General features: G+C 38.8%; 1 protein-coding gene across 9 annotated transcripts in view; it reads left to right on the top strand.

Annotated features, from left to right (window-relative positions):
- The window catches only part of AFF1 (AF4/FMR2 family member 1), a 175967-nt gene that overhangs the window by 73115 nt on the left and 82353 nt on the right, over positions 1 to 20499 (top strand). For 5 of the 9 annotated variants that reach the window (XM_027853351.1, XM_027853353.1, XM_027853350.1 and 2 more), the window contains exons 2-4: positions 7447 to 7536; positions 13575 to 13695; positions 14469 to 15383. The exons of 2 other annotated variants lie outside the window; for them this stretch is intronic. In XM_027853351.1, the coding sequence (XP_027709152.1) occupies positions 7451 to 7536; positions 13575 to 13695; positions 14469 to 15383 (1122 nt within the window). In that variant the 5' untranslated portion in view covers positions 7447 to 7450. The remainder of the gene's footprint in view (positions 1 to 7446; positions 7537 to 13574; positions 13696 to 14468; positions 15384 to 20499) is intronic. 2 more of the 9 variants (XM_027853355.1, XM_027853356.1) reach the window with 1 other exon arrangement.

Here is a 20499-nt window from a genome sequence, read left to right as displayed (position 1 = left end):
CTCAAAATGGCCCTGTCAGATTGTCAAAGACCTTAGTTAGAAAGCAGCAAATGCTATAAACGAACTTATAGTGTTGTTGATTTTCTAGAATTAACAAAGTGTTGGTGATGCAGATTTCACTTAAAAATGTGTCTGGGGTGGGGGAGAAGCATTTCCTAGGACAGCAGATTTGACTGCTATACCAAGGATGCATAGTAAGAACCCACCTTCTCACAGCCCCTCAAAACACTGAAAGTTGACTAGTTCCTTTTTTTGTCGCCTTTTCCTTTTCAAAGGGTGTGAAACAAACCTCAAGATTGTTTTGATTTGCATTTCTTTTCAGATTAGTAATTTGGGGGATTCTTTCATGTGGTTGTTAATAGTTTGTAGTGCCTTTGAGAGTTTGATCATATCTTTTGACCCTCTATCTGTTGGGGATTGGCTTTTGATCTTATTTATCAGTTTGTATGAATTTCAATTAATTGTTTATGTTTGATACCAAACCCTCATCAGAGAAATTTGATAAAAAGATTCTTTTCCCTATGCAACTGCTTTCCTTTTGTCCTAGCTGCATTAATTTGGTTTTGTTTAAAAGATTTTCAGTTTCATGTATTCAAAGTTGTAGATTTTTTTTTCTTCTCCAATTGCTCCTGACTTCTGCTTGGTCAAGATTCCTGTCCATAGCTGTGAGAGGTGTATGATCTATGTCGCCTCTAATGTTTTTTTATGATGTGATCTTGAATATAATATCACCTATCCACTTTGAATTTATTGTAGAACATGTTGTAATTTCCACCGGATTGTTTTCTACTTTCTCCAGCAATTTTGATCAAATAGAAAGTATTTTCCTAAACAGTTTATGCTTTCCAATTTTTCAAGCACTAGATTATACAGATCCATTGTTTCTAATTTTCCTTCGTCTGGTCTGCTAAATTCCTGCTTTTTAACCTATACCGTATTGTTTTGATGACTATTGTTTTCTAATATAGTTTGAGGTCTGGAAATATTATTCCCCCTTTGTCTCTGCTGGTTTTTAAAAAACCATTTCCCTTGATATCTTCTATTCCCTTGAAAATATATATATATATATATATATTCTGCATGCATATTGAATATATATTCTATCCCTTGACATCTTCTATTTTTTCCAAATGAATTTTTAAAATTATTTTATAGAGTTCTATAAAGTATCTTTTTGATAATTTGAGTAGTATAGCATTACCAATGTATATTAGCTTGGATAACTTTGTCATTTTTATTATGTTGGCATGATCTGGCCATATCTGGCTATGAGCATTGAATATTCCTCCATCTATTTCAGTTGTTGTTTATTTCTTGAAAGAGAGGTTTGTAATTTAACTTACACAAATCTTTCATGTGCTCAGGTAATCCCTGGGTATTTTATGCATTTTGTAGTTATTTGGAATAGGATTTCCTTTTCGTTATTACCTCTTGGATTTTGTTATTATATAGAATTATAGGTAAATTTTGAGGCTCTGTTTTGAAGTCTATAACTTTGCTGAAGCTGGGTTTAAAAGTAGATGCAATACTGGACCTGGAGTTAGGAAGTCCTGAGTTCAAATTCAGCCTTAGATACTAGCTATGTGACCTTGAACAAATCACTTAACTTCTGTTTGACTCAGTTTTCTCAACTGTAAAATGAGGCTAATAAAAGCCCCTACCTCACAGAATTGTTGTGAAGATGGAATGAGAAAATATTTTTAAAATACTTAGCATGGTGTTTGGTACACAGTGGGCACTTAATAAATGCCTATTCCCTCCCTTTCTTTCCCTCAGTGAATATCCTTCCTGATTTCCTTGGATTATCTAAGTAAAACACCATGTGATCAGAAAATGAGGATAGTTTTATCTACTCTTTGCATATTTTTGTACCTTCAATTTCTTTCTTTTGTCTTATTAACATTTCTAGAACTCTTAACAAATAGTGGAGTGAGCATCCTTGCTTTAAATCTGTATTGATAAAGTTTGTAATGTATCACCAGTATATACTCTATTGTTGATTTAGGTAGCTGCTTGTATTAAATTTTTTTTATTTAAAAATACTTTATTTGTTTCAGTTAGCAAAAATCATCCTTCTCACCTTCCCAACTTTAACTCTAACCCTAATGCTAAGTCCAACCGATTCTGACCCCATGCCTAATTGAAAACAAAAGAAATGCTAAAGACATTGCAAACAAGTATAATCAATCAAAACAAATTTCCTCATTGACCACATCCAGGAAAATGTTTGTCTCTTTGTATTCTTGAGTCCTGCACTAACTCACTTTTAGGAAGTGGGTCTCGCTTTTCGACATTACTCCTCTAGAATTGTATTAGGTCATTGTGCTGATAAGAGTTCCAAATTCTTTCAGAGTTGTTTGCCTTTATCATATTGTTGTCATTGTATAAATTATTCTCCTGGTTCTGTTTGCTTCACTCTGCATCAGTTCATACAGGTCTTCTCAAGTTTCTTTGAAACCCTCTCCATCATTTCTTATAGCACAATAGTATTACATCATATCTGTATATCATAATTTGTTCATCCTTTCCCCAATTTATAGGCACCCCTCACATTCCCATTCTTTGTCACTTCAAAAAGAGCTGTAAGTATTTTCGTACATCTTTAGAGTTTATTTCACTTAGGACTGATCCCTCCCTTAGCTTACTGTCCTTCCAGTTGCTTCTAGTTAGTTGCCCCTCCTCACCCTTCCCTTTCTTATTTTCCTATTGAATGAAATGTATTTCTGTTTCCAACTCAGTGTGTGTATACTCTTCCTTCTTTTGACCATTTCAGATGAAAGTGAGGTTCAAGTATCAGCTGCTCTCACATGCCTTCCTCATTTATATAAATGTCTACTTGAACATTCTTGATTATGTGAGATATTTTTCCTAACCTCCCCTGTCCACTCCCATTCTCCCAGATCCCCAGTAACCCTTCCCCTTCGCCCCCCCCACTGTGTTCCTCTTCCCCTCTCTTTCCATTGTTTTCTTAAGATCAAGATATAATAAAACCATTCCAGTGCCTTGTCTAATTAGATTCCCTCTATGAACCCTGATGATGATAGTATTTAGAGGAGACACATCATCTCCCACAAATTTGAATGTAAGCAGTTTATCGTTTATTATCATTTGTTCATTTTATTGTTTTATGTTTCTCTTCACTCCTATGTTTGAACTTCAGAGTTTACTGTAGCTTTTGAATGCTCTATTTCATTAAAGCATTCAGTTTTTCTAGGTTAATTATTCTTGGCTTTAAGACTGGAATATAATATTCTAAGTTCTCTGCTCTTTCATAGTGGCAGCTGCTAGATCTTGTGTGATTCTGACTGTGGCTTAAAGTCTTTCTTTCAGGCTGCTTGTAGTCTTTTTTTCTTTGACTTGGAATAGCCGAATTTGGGGTATTATATTCCGAGGAGTTTTCATTTTGGAGTTTCAGGAGGTGACTGGATTTTTTTTTTCCTATTTCCACTTTGCCCTCTGCTTCTGGGCAACATTCTTTTAAGAGTTTTTTGAAATTGCAGGTAGTCCAGTGATTCTTAAATTGTTGTCCTTGTTGTGTTTTCCAGGTCAGCTGTTTTTGCTGTGAGATATCTTACATCTTTTTACTTTGTTTCAATATTTCCTTTTGCCTCATGGAGTCATTGGCATCTACGGTTCCATTCTAATTTTCAGGGAGTTAGTTCCTTGGGCAAGGTTTTGTACCTCTTGTGCCAAGTTGTCTATGACCTTTCTGATTCTTTCTTCCATAGCTCTCATTTCGTTTCCAGTTTTTTCCTCAAGTGGTGCATTTCATTTATAAAAAATTTTAATTCTTTTAACTCTTGCTTCATCTCTTCTAGGTGTTTTAGTTGAGTTTTTGTCCCAGTTTGTTTTTTGTCCCCCCCCCCAAGTATTTGCTTGTAGATGTTATGGTTTCATTTTCTTCTTCTGGGTTTGGGTTGAACTTCCTTGGTAACATCATACCTCATTATGGTGGGATTCTCTTTTTATTTGTTCATTCTCTCAGCCTGCTTGCCGACTTCGGATTTCATGTTAGGGCTGGACTGTGCGCACTTCTGGAGATAAAGTCTGGGCTGATCCTGTTCCTGCATTCTTGGGAATATTGAGTATTGTGTTACTGCAAGGTATCAGAGACAGCTCAGTCTGGGGACCTGCAAGCTTTCATTGTGTCCAAAGTGGTCTGATCCAGGGCGAAGTATGATTGCCGTCTTCCTGGTCTGAGCTTTGGCTTTGGGTCTGAAGAGTAGACCGCTGCTGGACTCAGCCCCTGTTGGCCAGCTGGCAAGCTCTGCTGGATCAGAGTGATAGAACTTCAGGCTCCACTTTGGTCTGGGAATCTTGCCTGGCCATTCCTCTGCAGATGGAGGTAGACACGGTAACTGAGACCCGCTCAGCTCTTAGGGTCTGAGCCACACAGCCGCTGCTTGCTTGTGAGCTTCCTTTCTTTGTCCTCTACATAGAACCTGCTTTACCCTGCAACCCTTCACTTCTCAGTCTGCCCTCGATCTGTGACCCAGGACTGGGTAATGAGTGAAAAAACTGCCAGTTTGCACTTTTCTCTGTTCCGTGCCCCATATGAATGGGGTGGTTCTTTGGTATGGGTTTGGAACCTCCTCTTTCCTGGCCTTGTCACCCGTATCAACAGACCTCTATATCTGTCTATCCCACTATGCCAAACTGGGCTGGAGAAATGACTTTGTGTGACTTTTTCTGGATATCCCCATCAGGAATGGGCATAGTGCAGGGGTTCCCAAACTTATTTGGCCTACAGCCTCTTTAAAAAAAAATTACTTAGCTCCCCCGGAAATCTACTTTAACTCTTTAACAGTTTAAAAAAATTTGTGTCATTTCAAAAAAATAAATATATATACTTAAAATAATGCACCTTAAATTTAATAATTTATTGTAAATTTGTGGGTTTTTTTCTGCATTTAAATTTTGATGATGCAGTATTGGGGTCATGTCATGTAACCATATATCATATTGTAAACAAGCCATTAACTTGGATTTTGTGTGTTTATTTTGAAAATAATGTAAGCACCATGACTTTAATTCTGTTACACAACAGAAGAAATGTGTACGAATCATTTTTCAAAATTTTCTTGTCTTCTCTTTCCTTGTGCTTCTACTGCCCCCTTATTTTTATTCAATGCCCCTCAACTTGCCAGTCTAAAGGGTAGAACCTCATAATTGTTTTCGTTTTCATTCTTGTGGTATAAGTAATTATGGAATGTTTCAGAGATACCTGGGAAGGCTTGTATGAACTGACAAAGAGGGAAGTCAGCAGAACCAGTAGAACAATTAATGTAATAAAGTTAGCATTGTTAAAAAAAAAAAAAACAACTTTAAAAGACTTAAGAATGCTGTAACCAGTATGGGAATATGTTTTGCTTGACATTGTGTGTTTGTTACCAGTTTTCTTTTGTTGTTGTTGTTGTTTTGAATGAGTAGGGAGTAGGTGAGGGGATGACCAAAAAAGAAAAGTGAGTCATTCCATTGGCTCCCTATTGCCTCCAGGAGCAAATACAAAATGCTCTATTCGACGTTCAAAGCTCTTCATAACCTACTTCCCTCCTACTTCCCTTTCCTTTCCTGTCGTCTTATGCTTTACTTCCAGACGAGATCTCTTCAATCCTGGCCTGGCTGTTCCCAGAACTATACACTCAATCTCTTGGCTTCAGAGCCCCCAGGCATTCTCTCTGAACCTTCCTGGCTTCTTTTAAGTCCCGACTAACATCTGATCTTTTACTGGAAATCCTCCCCAACCCCTTTTAATTCTAGTTCCTTCTCTCTGTTAATTATTTCCTATTTATCCTACAAATGGCTTACTTTGTATATATTTGTTTGCATCTTGTCTCCTTCATTGGGTTGTAAGCTCCTTGAGGGCAGGGATTGTCTTGACGTTTGTAGGGCTTAGAACAGTGCCTGGCTAGTAGGGGGCACTTAATAAATGTTTATTGCTTGATTACAAATGATAACAGAAGGAAGGCTAGAAGAAAATATAAACAGGCAGTACAGCTTTGAAAAGTATGTGTTGAATTTCTTATATATTTAAAGGAGAAAAGCTGTAGTAGATTCATGGTTTCATGTACAATTCTTTTTTTCAGTGCTACTGTGTATATGGAAATGCTTATTTAACTTCACAATAAAAAATAAAAGTAAGCAATGAGGTAGACCTTATTTTCTAGGAGTTTGACTGAGAAAGGAAAGAGATATAGGACAGTAGCTTTAAGGGGTCAAGTAAGGAGTTTTCAAAGTTACGGCATGAAGAGATCAAGGATTGGGAGATGGGAATGATTAGGGTTGGGGAAATCTGCTGGAGAAGGAATGGGTTGGATCATGTAAAGGGGCTGGCCTTGTGGGAAGGAGGGCTGCTTTTTCAACAGAAACTAGAGTAAAGGAGATTTTAGGGAGTGATGTACAGAAAGGGAGAAGAAGGAACTACTGGCCTTAATATACGTGGTGATGTCTTCTGCTGAGAGCATGGGGAAAGAGGATCATTTGGGAGGTTTCAGGAAAATTGGAAGGTTTAGTACAGTGTAGCAAATTTAGGAAGAGAGGATCAATTTGAGAGGAGCAAAAGGAATGTCTTACTGCAGCAAGAGCCCATTTGAGGTTACGTAACATGAATTCATGTAAGTTTCTATGTCTTCTAATCAGAAAATAGTAAATAGCTATCTCTTCTCTCTCTCTCCCCCAAACCATCTAGAATTTTGTCCAACCAGTATTTCATATAATTGAATTATTTCTTTTTCAATCTTACTGTGGCTATAGATATACTCAAGTCTGTTATGTTATTATTTAGGGAGTTTCTCCCAACAAACAAGATTGCAACCATTTGAAACCTGTCTATCCTGAGGGATTCTGGCTTTTAGTTTCCTAAAAGTTTTTCACAGGCAGTCTGCTCAAGGTGCTGGAGCCCTGGCCAGGTACCAGAGGAGCACTGTTGGCTGTTCACCTCTCATCTCTTGCTCTTTCTGTGACCATCTGCTCCTGACATGTGAATTCTTAGTGACAGCCTTTACTCATGTTTTTTTCCAAGTTCCTTATAGATTATGCATTGTAGCCTGTTTACAATCATTTCACATCTCTCCTTTGCCCGCTCACTGACGTATAACAATGCTGGGGAAATGTTAGCATTGAGAAGGTGAAACTTTGCTTTCATAGAAAGTTTGGAGTCAATGAAAGGATTTTGCTGTTTCACAAAAGCCATCCAGCCCATTCTCCTCTCATTGTGTATCTGTGTTGTCTAAGTTATACATACTATTGGACAAGCTTTATAAGACACCATGCATTCTAAATGCATATTGAAATCTGACCAATAGAAATTTTTCATCCACTTAGTTTTTCCTATGTGGATGGTCGACCAAAACTCTTTTGAGTGATTAGAGATTTTCAGGAGGCTCTGCAGTGTCTTTGGACTTGAACTTGATGCAATCAGCAAAATTTGATCCCTTCCACAAATAGGAGTATGGGGAGACCTCGCCATACACAGGAAATCTCTGTTGACTTGGAATCTGTGCTTGATTGCCTCCATCACAGTGATGAATACCTTTGGTAAGCATATTTCTCTCCATTTTATTCCTCTCTTATGTTTATTGTTTATTAAACAGGTCATTTAACAAGGTTATTTCTATTGTTACATTTTCTAAGGCATCCTGAATAATTTTGGTGAATGGATGGGAGAAACCTGATGTAAAAAGAGTCTGAAACGATAAACAGTAAATACAACAGGATCTAATATTTTCTGTATCTTTTATTTAAACATAAGGTAATAAAGATGTGGTTCATGATTTATATCACTTTGAAAGCTTTCGTGTTCTCTAATACTGCCCACATTGAGGCTACACTCAAATCTTGTATGGTTGTCGTTCAGTCATTTCAGTCATGTCTGACTCCTCATGACCCCATTTGGGGTTTTCTTGGCAAAGATATTGGAGTGGTTTTGCCATTTCCCTCTCCAGCTCATTTTACAGATCAGAAAACTGAGACATACAGGGTTAAGTGAATTGCCCAGGGTCACACAGCTAGTAAGTGTCTGAGGTCAAATTTGACCTCGGTAAGATGAATCTTTCTGACGCCAGGCCTGGCACCTCTATCCACATTACCACCTAGCTGCCCCCAAATCTTGCATAGATGCCTCTAAAGACTTTGTATAGTAGGGAGAGTTGGCATAGTATGTTGACAGCTATTAATGTTTGATTGGTCACCTCTTTCTGTATTTTTGCCATACCATTGGTAGATTCTCCTAATACCATGCATATTGCTCCTTCATTGGTCTTTATTATTTCTTCAGTACCGTTTCTGTGTCCTTTGCTAGCAACTCCTGGACTGTGAAGTTAAGTGCAAGTGTTTTACTCTCTTTCCTTGAAATGGTTTGTGCAACTCTTCCATTCTTCTTCTATTCGTAGTGCTTCTAATTTTTGTCTTTGAATGCCCTTTGAGGGGGATGACTTTGCTTAGTTTGTTATCTTGTCATGTTGTCTTTAAGCCAGTTTTATTTCCCAGTGTTTATTTCTTCTTTGCGAGTTGATACTGCTCATAAATGTCCATCGTTCTTTTTTATATGCTTTTCCTAACAAGTTTATTTTCTAATATAGTGATGCTTTTGGAAATCATTTTTCTCCATTTGGCTAGAAGTTAAATACTTGCTAACTTAGGTGCTTTCTGAGCCCTTTTGCTCTCCTCCTTGTGGCAATTCATTTATATTATTTTAACTTCCTGATGAAATTATTATAATCAATATCATTTATCTTGTCTTTTTCCCATTTTTTATTTTCAACAATTTGATTCAGTAATTCTTTGTTCAGTTTTTTTGTTGTACATTGTCTTATTTTGTTACTCTTTTTGTTTTTTTCTTAACTAATTCTGCTCTTATCTCAGATAAGTTGATAGTATGTTGATAGTTGATTCAGAAGTAACTCTCATCAATAATGTTTTTTCCTGTCTGTTTAAATGCCTGTTTCACTCATCAGTGGAAGTGACATTAAAGAAGACATTTACTGTAAGGACCTTGCAACCTTTCCATCCGACTTAAAGCTGAAACCTTCTGTGTGTATTGTCTACTTTAGAACTGTCATACGTCGGGGCAGAAATTGGAAAATAACATAATAAATAAAAATATAATAAAACATAGATAACATTACATTTTAAAGCTAAGTCAGTATTATGACCTGCCGAATCCTTATGCTTGATGATGGGCCTATTTTCTAATTGTATCCCCAACACTTAGCACTGAGTATTGGTGCACGTGGCATAAAGTAAAAATGCTTTAAACAAAACAACCCAACATTCTTGGTGTTGGGGCTTTTTGCTTAGCATGCTGCCTGTCAGTTCATTTTTTGAAGAAAGTATTCATGATAATGAGGTGTGAGGCTTCCATGTAATCTTTGACCATTTCTTTTTCCTGAACTTACTTTTCTATATATTTTTCCTATACCCATCTTTGCATTGAAGTAAACAAGTATCAGAGTATAGACGGTCAACCGGACCAAACTGGCCTCTACTATGTGGATGGCTGGAGCCAAACAGAGCAGGCTAGAGACAGGTGAGTCAGGAATCAAACAGAAGCTTAATGTTGCAGTGAGGGAAACAGCTTGCAAGCAAGGAGGTGAACTGGACACATGTGCCGGGGCCACCCCTGGTGAGGGCGTGCTACTGTAACAGTGCCCAGCTATGGACCGTAACTGCGTGCTCTGTTCTGTTTGTATCTGTCTTGTCATTTTGTCTGTGTTTCTCAGAAATGGGATTGGATACAGAATCAGGCCATTGGACTCTCCGATACCAGTGGGATTGGACTAGGTGCTGGGTCATTGGACTCTCGGGTACAAGTGGGAACAATTAGGTGCCACCGGAGATTTATTTCTTCAGAGTCTGACCCCTCCTTGTCTGGTGAGTCCAATGCCCTTGTACCTGCTTCACTACCCGAGCTCTGCTTTGGTCGAGCCCTTCAAAAAACTCTAGGGCCCTCGGGTGACCCGATTTACCTCGGATCACTCGGGTAAGGATATCCTTTCTTAAACTACACTCCTCTGTTAATTGGTCCCTCTGCGTGGCTCTGTGTTTTTAAACTGCACTCTTCTGTAAAATTGTAACTGCATACCTCTATTGTTTCTTAAACTGCCTGGGTCTGCGACTGAGTGCCTCTGTTAGAAACCAGAAAAGTTAGGACTGCTACTGCGCGCTTTGTTAAAACTATCTGTGTCTGCTTGTATAATCCCAGAGTGAAGAAAAAAAATAGGTAAGAGGTTTACACTTTATAGCCGCCTCTAATTAACTCTTCCTTGGTCAGAGACCCTCTCGCTCTTATTCTGTTAACCCCTCTCAAATAAAAGTGTTGGCAAAAAAAATGCTGGAAAAATGTAGGCAAACTTGAATTACGACCAGTTGCAGAAATTTATTAGCTGTGCAATCTTAGGCAAGTTATCTTATCTCTGTTTGCCCCAGTTTCCTGATCTGTAAAGAGAAAAATAATAATGGTACCCACTTCTCAGGGTTGTTGTTGAGGATCAAAATAATACGATGACTGTAAGGAGCTTAACACAGTGATTGGCCTATGCTAAGCACTATATTATTATTATTTGTTTAATTGAATGTAATTGTTCCATACCTGATAACTCTAAAGTGTTTTTAAAATGCCAAAGGTAATAAGATTAATGATTTTTATATGGGATAATTTTAAAATGCGATTGGTGTCATCTGAAGTTTTACTTACGTAATTTTATTTCTAAATTCTCTTACATTGTGAAATTTGAGAGACTGTTGAAACAGAGATGCTAGTAGATGAAACAACTTTTTAATCTGGATCATCACCACCAACAGCTACTGACCACCTGCCACCAACAGGGACAGGCAGGAGCCCGGGAAGTGCCAGTATCCCCCAGACTCCTGTTCCTGCTCAGCTCTCCTAGCCATCACTGGACGAAGCAGCTCCCGTGGAGAAGGGCTAGCCATCCCACCAATGGCACTACCAAGGACAGGCAATCTAGCCTCAGCGAAGCTACAAGGTGTTCTGAGGAAGAGGCAGTAGGCAGCATGTGCCAGTCAAGTCAAACCACCCTTCCCACTGTCACCAGACCTTGAGAGAGACATTCCGAGAGCCTTTGGAGCAGCATTCCTTCCAGCCCGTCATTCTGGGAAGCAACTTCTGTGGAGATGCATTCTGGCAACTGCTCCTGCAAGTCCTACAGTCACATCTTTTGAAGACCCCAAAAAGTCCTTGCCCCCCAAGCCCTTGGTACTGTCAGATAGTTCAGTTTGTTATCAGTGGAAATGACATTCAAGCGTAGGCATTATTGTCTTGTGCTTTGGTGCTGCACCCTAAGGACCTTGGGACCTTTATATCTGGCTTTCAGCTGAAACCTTTGATGTGTTATCTGTCAATTAGAATGTGAGCTCTCCGACAACAGCAAATGTCTGAGCTTCCTGTTTGTATCCCTACAGCTGATCACAGTGCTTTATATGTAGCGAACACTAAATAAATTCATTCATTCATCTTTTCTCAGGAACTTATGTTGGTCCATTAACTGTTAGTATTTTTATGGTGGTCTTCCCCCCCCCCCAAATACTTATCATTTGTGCTGCATGATGTTATGACCAAATGTCCCATGAAATAATGTTTCTTGTAACTTCCAGGCATATGATGAAACCAACTTCATCAGCTCCTTCTTTACCTGGGAACCATCATTCCATTTAGTTACAACTGTTTTCTTTCTTCTCATTAGTCACTAGCATTTAAAAAGTGCCTGTGAGGTACTCGGCGTTGTGTTAAGGTTTGGTTTCTTTTATAGCCAGATCAACCTTGATAGGTTTAAGCTACTCCAGCAGTATGTCCACTAGTTGGCTATGGGATAGCATTACATTTAAGATGCTGGCAGTCATGATGATATTTCTTGATGGCCAAGAAAAAATTTGTGACGCTTAATAGCTTCTTGCCCGTGTTCTACTATTAAGTTACTATCTCTGCATACATTTTGCATAGTGTCATTTTAAATGTTTCTTTGTTACATGGGTTACCATCTGCATGCCCCCACCCACGTGTCTCACCGGATAGCCTGCCTACTAATGATACATATCTCCATAATTAGCTAGGTTGGGTCTTAGCAAACTGTCTCAATTTGTTAATGGGACCACTCTCAAAGCCTTCATAACTTGGTACAGCCTGCCAGTGTTTTTGCTCCACAGGCTTACCTTTTAGGGGGTCACCTTTACAGTAAGATGAGGAAAAAGAGATGAATAAGATGGATATCCACCAATAACAATTAACAAAGAGATTTTCATTTTTTAGCGTTGCTCTTATGTTTTGTTTGTCTAGACATTTCAGAATGTATCTTTTTCCTTTTTTATATTACTACTGGTTAAGGTGCCTCTGCCCAGTTCAAAACAACTTTAACTTGTTTCTTTTGAAATAAGTCTGGTATCATTATAGTATTATATACTCCTTAGGTTAAATTCAGGGGAAAAAAAACACAACCCAATACAGGTTTGTAATTGTTAACTGTAAAAACAGCAGCTGTTTCATGTAGTCCTTCATTTTCTTAGCTAGAACATTGGAGTTTCTTGTGTAGCAGAGTGACATGATCAGAACCATGTTTTAGGAAGATCTCTTAGGCAGCAGTGTCAGGATGGATTGTAGAAGGGAGAGACGTGATGCAAGGTTGGTGATGCTTTTGGAAATCATCTCTTATTTGAGGCAAGGAGAAGAAGAAGTAGTAGTAATAGTCCAGTAGTTACAGTAGCCTAGGCTAGGCATGATGATGACCTGAATGGGGGTGGTCATTGCGTGGTTGGAAAAGAGGCATTGCAGTAGAAATGACAAGGTTTGGTAACTGCCGAGCTCCATGGAGTGAGGCAAAATGAGGAATCCAGAATAACATCAGGGTTGTAAACCTGGTAACTAGGAGGATGATGGTGAACTTGACTGTATGAAAAAGACAGTTTTCTTAGGTGACTTTTTCCACCTACATTGCTCCCAGGTAATGTACATAACGTCACATTTTAACTACATTGGTCCTGGCATCAATACAATTTTTGTTTTGATTTTGTGTTTTTATTTTTAAGAAAAAATTCCACATAGATTTAGGAATATAGACTTCTTTCTGGCTGGATGATCTTGGCAAAGTCACTTAACATACCTGGGATTAAGTTTCCCCAACTTGTTGAAATGAGTTGAGCTCGGTGATTCTGCGACGTCCATTACTGTTGTAAAACTCGACAATAGAAGAATTTGATCTCAAAGTTTTCATTTCTTTCTGTCTTCTTCAAGCATTTGTGCCATACTCCTGATTTAGTAGATTAACTGTATAGAGAAGAACCATTTTTACTTTATTTTATTCCCATCTACTCCTCAGAAGATAATTCAGTTTTGAGTCAACTCTAGAGTGTGTAGATTTTAAACATACTCAAAAGTGAACTCAGAAGTTTCTTTCTGATATATTGTTCCTTGGGCCAGTGTTTTATCCAGTGGTTCTTCTACTTGGTTTGGTCAAGCTTTAAAAGGACAGTGTTAGATTTTGTATCTATATCTCTACCCTGCTTTTAAACACTTAGGCACTGATGTAATTTCCCTTCTGTGTTCCCTTGTGGCACCTGAGCAGCCTGTATAATGAAGATAGAAACTTACTTCGAATTAGAGAGAAGGAGAGACGCAACCAGGAGGTTCACCAAGAGAAAAAATCCTTCCCTGTGAATGCACCTCTCTTTGGAGAGCCCTACAAGGTACTTAATGTGTACAAGGGTATAAATGCTTGTCAAACCATGTGCTGAAAAGAATTTAGTGCAATTCGGTTTGTACAGTGGTCATAATTATTGAATTAGAAAAAAAAATCTAAATTGTAATGGCATGTGGATTAAGTTTAAAGAATTAAGAAAAACATGCATACCACATGACTAAAATTCCAGAAGTTGTAGAACTGGGAATGGTCATTCCCTGATAGCTTTGGCCTGGAAGGTAGTGTAATTTCCCTTTATTTTTTTTATATTTTCCCTTTCATTTTTACTTCTCTGCGCAGAGAGCCATGCCTTGTAAGAAACAACAAATAAGAAAGATAAAGGGCTAAAAAAAATAATTCAGCAAAATTACCCAAAAGATCAACCAAGTTTTGTGGTATGTGCCATGTGTAGGCTCTCCCACCTCTGCAAAGAAGTACTTATGTCTTCAGGGCCAAGCTTGGTCATTATCGTTACACAATATGCAGGGTTTTTTGGTTGATCTCTTTGTATTGTGTTTATTGTTTACTTTCTTCTGCTTACATCACTTAGTAAGTGAAATTTCTCCACGCATCTCCGAATTCCTCGAGTATTATTTCTAACAGCAATACATTTCCACTACTTTGATGTACCTACCACAGTTCCTTTAGCCATGTCCCAATCAACATAGAGCTCCTTTTTATTCCAGTTCTTTGCTATCACAAAAAGTGCTGTTATTCAGTGAGAGTTCTGGGTCAAGGAGTTTTTAATTGTGACACTTTTCTATTTAATTTTTTTTTCAGACTAGCAAAGGAGATGAGTTGTCCAGTAGGATTCAGAATACATTGGGTAATTATGAAGAAGTCAAGGAGCTGATCAGTACCAAAAACCAGAATCTCTTTGGTATCCCTGAAGAAAGTAGCATCCCTTTAACCCCACAAGGAAAATCTAGATATTTATTCTATCCTGAGAAGACTAATAGTGTCCCACAGTTACCATTTTTCAATAGTATCCATCACCAAGTTATTAATACTCCTGCCTCTGGGCCTTCTATTTACATCCCTTCTCACTGTCCAAAAGCAACTCAGTCAAGAATGGAACCAGCTTTGAGCTTACACATCAAAAGTGATGGTATGTCCGGCATTCAGCACCATTACAACGGTCAGGAACGCCATCATAGGAGTGAGAGCAAGAAAGATGAGTGCCGGCCTGAAGGAACCCCTTGTGTGGAGCTTTCAGACTCAGCGCTAGAGATGGGAGGTTCTCTCTTGTCATCTGCATTGTCTTCCTCAGTTGCACCATTGGCATCTCGACATTCCAACCAACCAGCTGGGTCCAGGATGCTGGGAGGCAGCAAGGGTAGTAATAAGGGCTGTGCCCAAGCTAAATCTCCCATGCACCTAGCACTCGAGTCTAAAGAGGAAGAGACACTGCCCTACAGTTTGGCTCTAGTCACTGGCTTAGGGATACCAACTTCCCAGCCTCCCCCTCAAACCTTTCCCCCTCCCTCCCTGCCCTCAAAAACCACAGCCATGCAGCAGAAGCCTACAGCGTATGTTCGGCCCATGGATGGTCAGGATCAGGCACCAAGTGAGTCACCTGAGCTGAAACCACTGCCCGAAGATTACCATGGACATTCCTATGAGAAAATGCCAGGTTTTAAAGTGACTGCCAAAGCCAAACTCTCTAAGTTGAAAATGCCTCCAGAGTCTACGGAGGTAAGTGGAATTCCCTGGGTCCTTTGTGCTTTGTGGACAGAGGGGACCATTCAAAGCATGGGGAGCACATTTAGGGTTGCGTCTGGCATGCTGTCATGGCGGTTGTTGTCAGAGTAGGGAAACGGGCTTAAGATGAGTCACTGCTAATAGAAAAGAATTTTGCAGATTGGTTTTGAGCCTAGGAGCCCGATTTGAGGAATGGAGGAGGGTGGTATATGTGAGGTCTGGGACATAAAAGAGGAAGAACATCAGGGCAAAAAGCCTTTGTGAGGAAAGCCTTTAGAGAGTTTATCAATATTTGATTTCTGAAATTTGGAATAAATGCAAACTTCAAAAAAAAACAAAAACAACTCACTCTCATGGTATCATCTTGGCTAGTTCTTTAATTTTCCAGATGAGGAAACTGAGGCCCAGAGAGGTTAGAAGGTTAAGTTCAACTTCACACAGCTATTATTAAGTGACAGGACAGGATTTTCAGTCTAACACACCATCTCTCCATTGTCTTCTGTTGCCTCTTTTCAGTTACCGTTTCTATTATGTCTTATCTAGCAGAAAAGATCTGTTGGTTGGGAGTTGGTCTCATTTGAAAATTAGTCATAAATATAAGGCACAGTCTGATTCAGTTGTGGGTCAAAAAGTAACCTGTAGAACTAAAGAAAATTATTTGGTCCCTTTTAAGAATGTCATGAAAAAATTATTTTTGAGGGAAGAGAATAAGTTATTTTATTTTGTTCGTTAATGTTTCTTTTCTTTTAATTCCCACCTCACGTTACACTTTCCAGAGTTGGAGGGTAGTATTTTTTTTTTTTTGCTTATTTTGGAAATCTCTCACCAGTTTTACTCTCTCTCTTAAATGACACCCACCCTTTCCTTCTATTTCTCTGTCTCGTATAATGTATTCTTACAGTATGCTCCAGTAACGTGTATGTGTGTTTCTGTGTGTCCTTTGTATGATTCACATGGCATCGAGGTTTATGTGATGCCCCTTCCACCCACTCTTTCCTCTTTCTTTGTCTCATCTTCATCTTTTGTGAGGGAGGAAGTTCCTTCTGTTTCCTCTTCCCTTCTTGCATACTGTATTCTGTTTTTTCCCTTTTTCTTTGTTTTCTTAAAACCGTTAAAACAAAACAAAACAAAACAAAAAAAATGCTCTCCAACCCTCCTCTGTCTTGTTTAGCTGCATCCATGACCTCTGCAGACGTTAGGACGCTGAAGATCTGCTCTGTTCTCATCCCTCTATTTGAATGTTAGCACTTTCTCATTTGTGGTCTCTTTTGTAAGCCAGATGTGCATATTTTTCTAGTGTTCTTTGGGTCTCCTGTGTTTGCAGTAAGTTAGTCAGTAAGGATTTATTAAAGCCTTTGGTGTGGTAGTCACTCAGCTGAGTCCTGGAGTATCCGAAGAAAGGTAAAGTCTCTTTTCCCAAGGAGCTCATGGTCTAATGGGGGAGAGAACATGCAAACAACTATATACAAACAAGCTACGTACCAGAGAAATTGCAAATAAAATCAACTGAGAGAATGCATTGGATTGGGAAGGGCTTCTTGTAGAAGATTAGGATTTTAGCTGGGGATTGAAGGAAGCCAGGGAAGCCAAAAAATAGACATAAGGAGAGAGAGCATTCCAGGCATGAAGGACAGCCAGAGGAAATCACCTGGAGTCAGGAGATGAAATGCCTTGTTTGAAGAAATGGAAAGAGGCCAGTTTTACTGGATCAAAGAGTAAGTGGAGGTGGGGAGTCGTGAGATGTATTATCTCCCAGCTCCTCAGCTTTGCTTCCTCCCCCACTCTTAGATGATGCAGGCGAGGGCCTGAAAAATGGCTAGAACTCGGTTCTGCAGTCTTCATGAATTCCTAGGGTTTAGCTCTACCTGGTAGCTTGACTTAAGATTTTAACCTTGACTCCTTCTCCTTGGGAGTCCTGAATATAGAGTTAGATCTGTCTCTTGCTGTGATATCAATGGGCTTCTTTGGGGGAATAAATCCAGTTATGGAGTCTCTATGGAGATTTTAGTCACTTTGCTTGCAGAATTCTAAATTCATGGACTAAGTCAAAAATGTACCTAATGATAGAAAATGTTGCATGAAGTTTAGCACGTACGATAATTTATGCCATTAAATAATTATGGGTTTGGAAAATACACTGTAAACCCAGTGGTGGGAAACTTGAGCCTAACAACCCTCAACCAGATGTTATTGATTACGCTGGTATCAGGCTTCCTGCAAGATCCCAGGTGCTGGGGAAATGGGGTAATGAGAGTATCTGGGTAACTTTATGGAGAGATTGGCATTTACTGTGCTGGGTTCCGGATAAGAGCATGTGATTTGGCCGAGGTGTTACCAAATATTTAGTCCACAGTCTTCCCTAAAGAAGTCATTCCTGCACACAGACACAGACACACACACACATACACCCCTCTTATGGTAAAAACGTCTGTGTGTGCATTTGTAAAAGGCAAAGTGATGTCATTTAATATTTTGACTGACATGAAGAAATTAAAGTAGTGGGAAAAACAAGGAAGGTTCTTCCCTCCCCCCCAACCCTGGGTCTCTTCTTGAAGAATTAAATTTTCACATTATAGGGATGAGTTGTCGTTTGAGAAAAGAGTAGGAGTGATAGGGATAAAAGCTGACTTATGTTGAATTTCTAAAAAGAAGTTGAAAGGAGCATTTGTTTTCCTTTGATGTGCTTAGCTTGTTATAAATCAAGTTAGAGAGAAAAAACTCTTTCCTGTATTTCTGAATGTGTATATAGTTGGGTTTTGTAATCTTCCCCCACCCCCCCTTATTTCTTTTCTTCCACTATGAAAGAGCAACTTATTTTTTTAAATCTTGAACATACCCTTGTTTTCCTGGGGTTAAAGTTTCTTGGAATCTTAGAGTTGGAAGATAGGTACGGGGATGGAGAACCTGCAACTGAAGGGCCAATCCAAACATGGATTCAGTCGAAGGACTGCACTTGATCTAGAGGGCCACGTGTGGCCTTAAGGCCTCAGGTTCCCCATCCCTGGGTTTAGAGTGTATTCTCCAAACCCATAATTATTTAATGGCATAAATTATTTTACCTGCTCAACTTCATGTAATAGTTTTCTGTCATTAAGCACATTTTTGACTTAGTCCATAAATTTAGAATTCTGCAAATAAAGTGACTAAAATTTCCATAGAGACTCCATAACTGTATTTATTCCCCAAAAAACCCCACTGATATGAAAAAAGGTCTCATATACTCTGAAATATTTGTAGCAGCACTTTTTGTAATAGTTTTGTAAGAATTGGAAAAAAAGTAGATACCCATCAAGTAGGAAATGACTAAAAAAACTGTATAATGGAATATTACTGAGCCGTAAGAAATGTGTGTGATGTTATGGAGAAGCACGGAAAGATCTCTGTGAACTGATCAGAGAGAGAAGTAAGCAGAGCTAAGAAAACAATGTATACAGTAACTACAACAATGTAAATGAAAAGAATAACAGCGCACCAACAGATTAAAAGTAAATGTAACAAAATCCTAAAGATCGAACAGGACTCAAATAAAGAGATATAAGAAGTCACCCCCAACTTCCCCCTTTGTGGAGGTGGAAGGTCCGCAGCTGTTATACATTGCACATGTTTTCACACTTTCTCAGTATATTGATCCATTGTGCTGACTTTTTTTTTCTCTTAAAAATACTATTTGTCATATGGGATGGCTGTCAGGGAGGTGGAAGGGAGGGGTGAAGATACCATAGGATACATAGTGTTGTAAGCAACAGGAAAAACAATTAAAATTTTTAAAAATAAAAAGGCGAGATTGTCTAAAGATAAGTTAGTCAAGCTGGAAAATGTCATTTCTTTAATACTTTGAAGGACCAAGTGTGTTAGTTGCCACAAAAGTATGATTGTTACTTTGAAATAAAAATTTTCACCCAACTATTGCTATTTTCTTTCCCTTATAGATAAAAAAAAGTGCATTGATTCAATTGTTGCAGTTTGGTCCTTTGTGGTTTTCTTAAATTCCCTTCCTCCTAGCAAGTGATTCCCAACTCTTAAAGGATTGAAGGCCCAGCAAAAAGAAAAAAACTTTCCTTCTGGGAGAGGTCAGGATAACTATCTGATTCAAATTTTTCCATCAGATTTCAATTGAAATACGCAGTCATGAAATAGAAACAGAAGACAAACATCAGCTTAAGGGTTACCTAAAGGTTACTCAGATGAAGCTGGTTCTTAGCAACTGTATATATGCAATTTGTGGGGGAAAGGGTGAGAGGGAAAGTAGCTCTGTACCCTGTGCTCAGTAAAAACTATAATACAGTTTAAAAACTTGAGCAGCTAAACTGGTTTCCACAACCATGACTACTTAATACTACAACAAAAACTGTTTATTTGAGGGCAGGAATATTTGCTTTTCTCATTGTAGACCAGGAAATGTCAGATATAGAACTTAAAAAAATCTTGTGTGATTGTTCTGACTCTTCGTGACCCCATTTAAGATTTTCTTGGCAAAGGTACTGGATTGGGTTGCCATTTCCTTGTCCAGCTTATTTTATTGATGAGGAACTGAGGCAAACAAGGTTATGTGACTTGCCCAGGGTTGCACAGCAATGTCTGGAGGCCAGATTGGAACTTGGCAAGATAAGTTTTCCTTGCTCCAGGCCTGGTGCTCCATCCACTGGACCACCTACCTGCTCGTTTAAAATCTCACACAATGTATAAAATCAGTGGTAGGTCCTGAGGATGCAAAGAACGGAGGATAGACTGGTTTTTAAGCTTAAAATCTAATTAGGTGGAGTCAGAAGGACCTGAGTTCAAATTTGGCCTCAGACACTTGACACTTGCTAGCTGTGTGACCCTGGGCAAGTTACTTAACCCCATTGCCTAGCCCCCCCCCCCCCAATCTAATTAGGGATAGTTCACATACAAAATACCAAGAAGAGATTAAGACAAACATTGAGGGGATTGGGGGAGACAGCCTGGAGAAAACTGTTAGCTGACTTGGATTTTAATGCACAGAGTATTTCCATAAGGTAGATACTGGGAAGGAAAAAAAATAATCCAGTGCATAGGAGAGCGTGAGCAAAGACAAGGAGATGGTAGAAAATGGCAAGAGATAGATAAAGGAAATAATGTGCTCTGGATG

Source organism: Vombatus ursinus, unplaced genomic scaffold (assembly GCF_900497805.2).
Source record: "Vombatus ursinus unplaced genomic scaffold, bare-nosed wombat genome assembly UNPS02009975.1, whole genome shotgun sequence".
Lineage (NCBI taxonomy): Eukaryota > Metazoa > Chordata > Mammalia > Diprotodontia > Vombatidae > Vombatus > Vombatus ursinus.
Note: the sequence above shows the minus strand (reverse complement) of the source record. Positions and strands in the feature narration are given on the sequence as shown.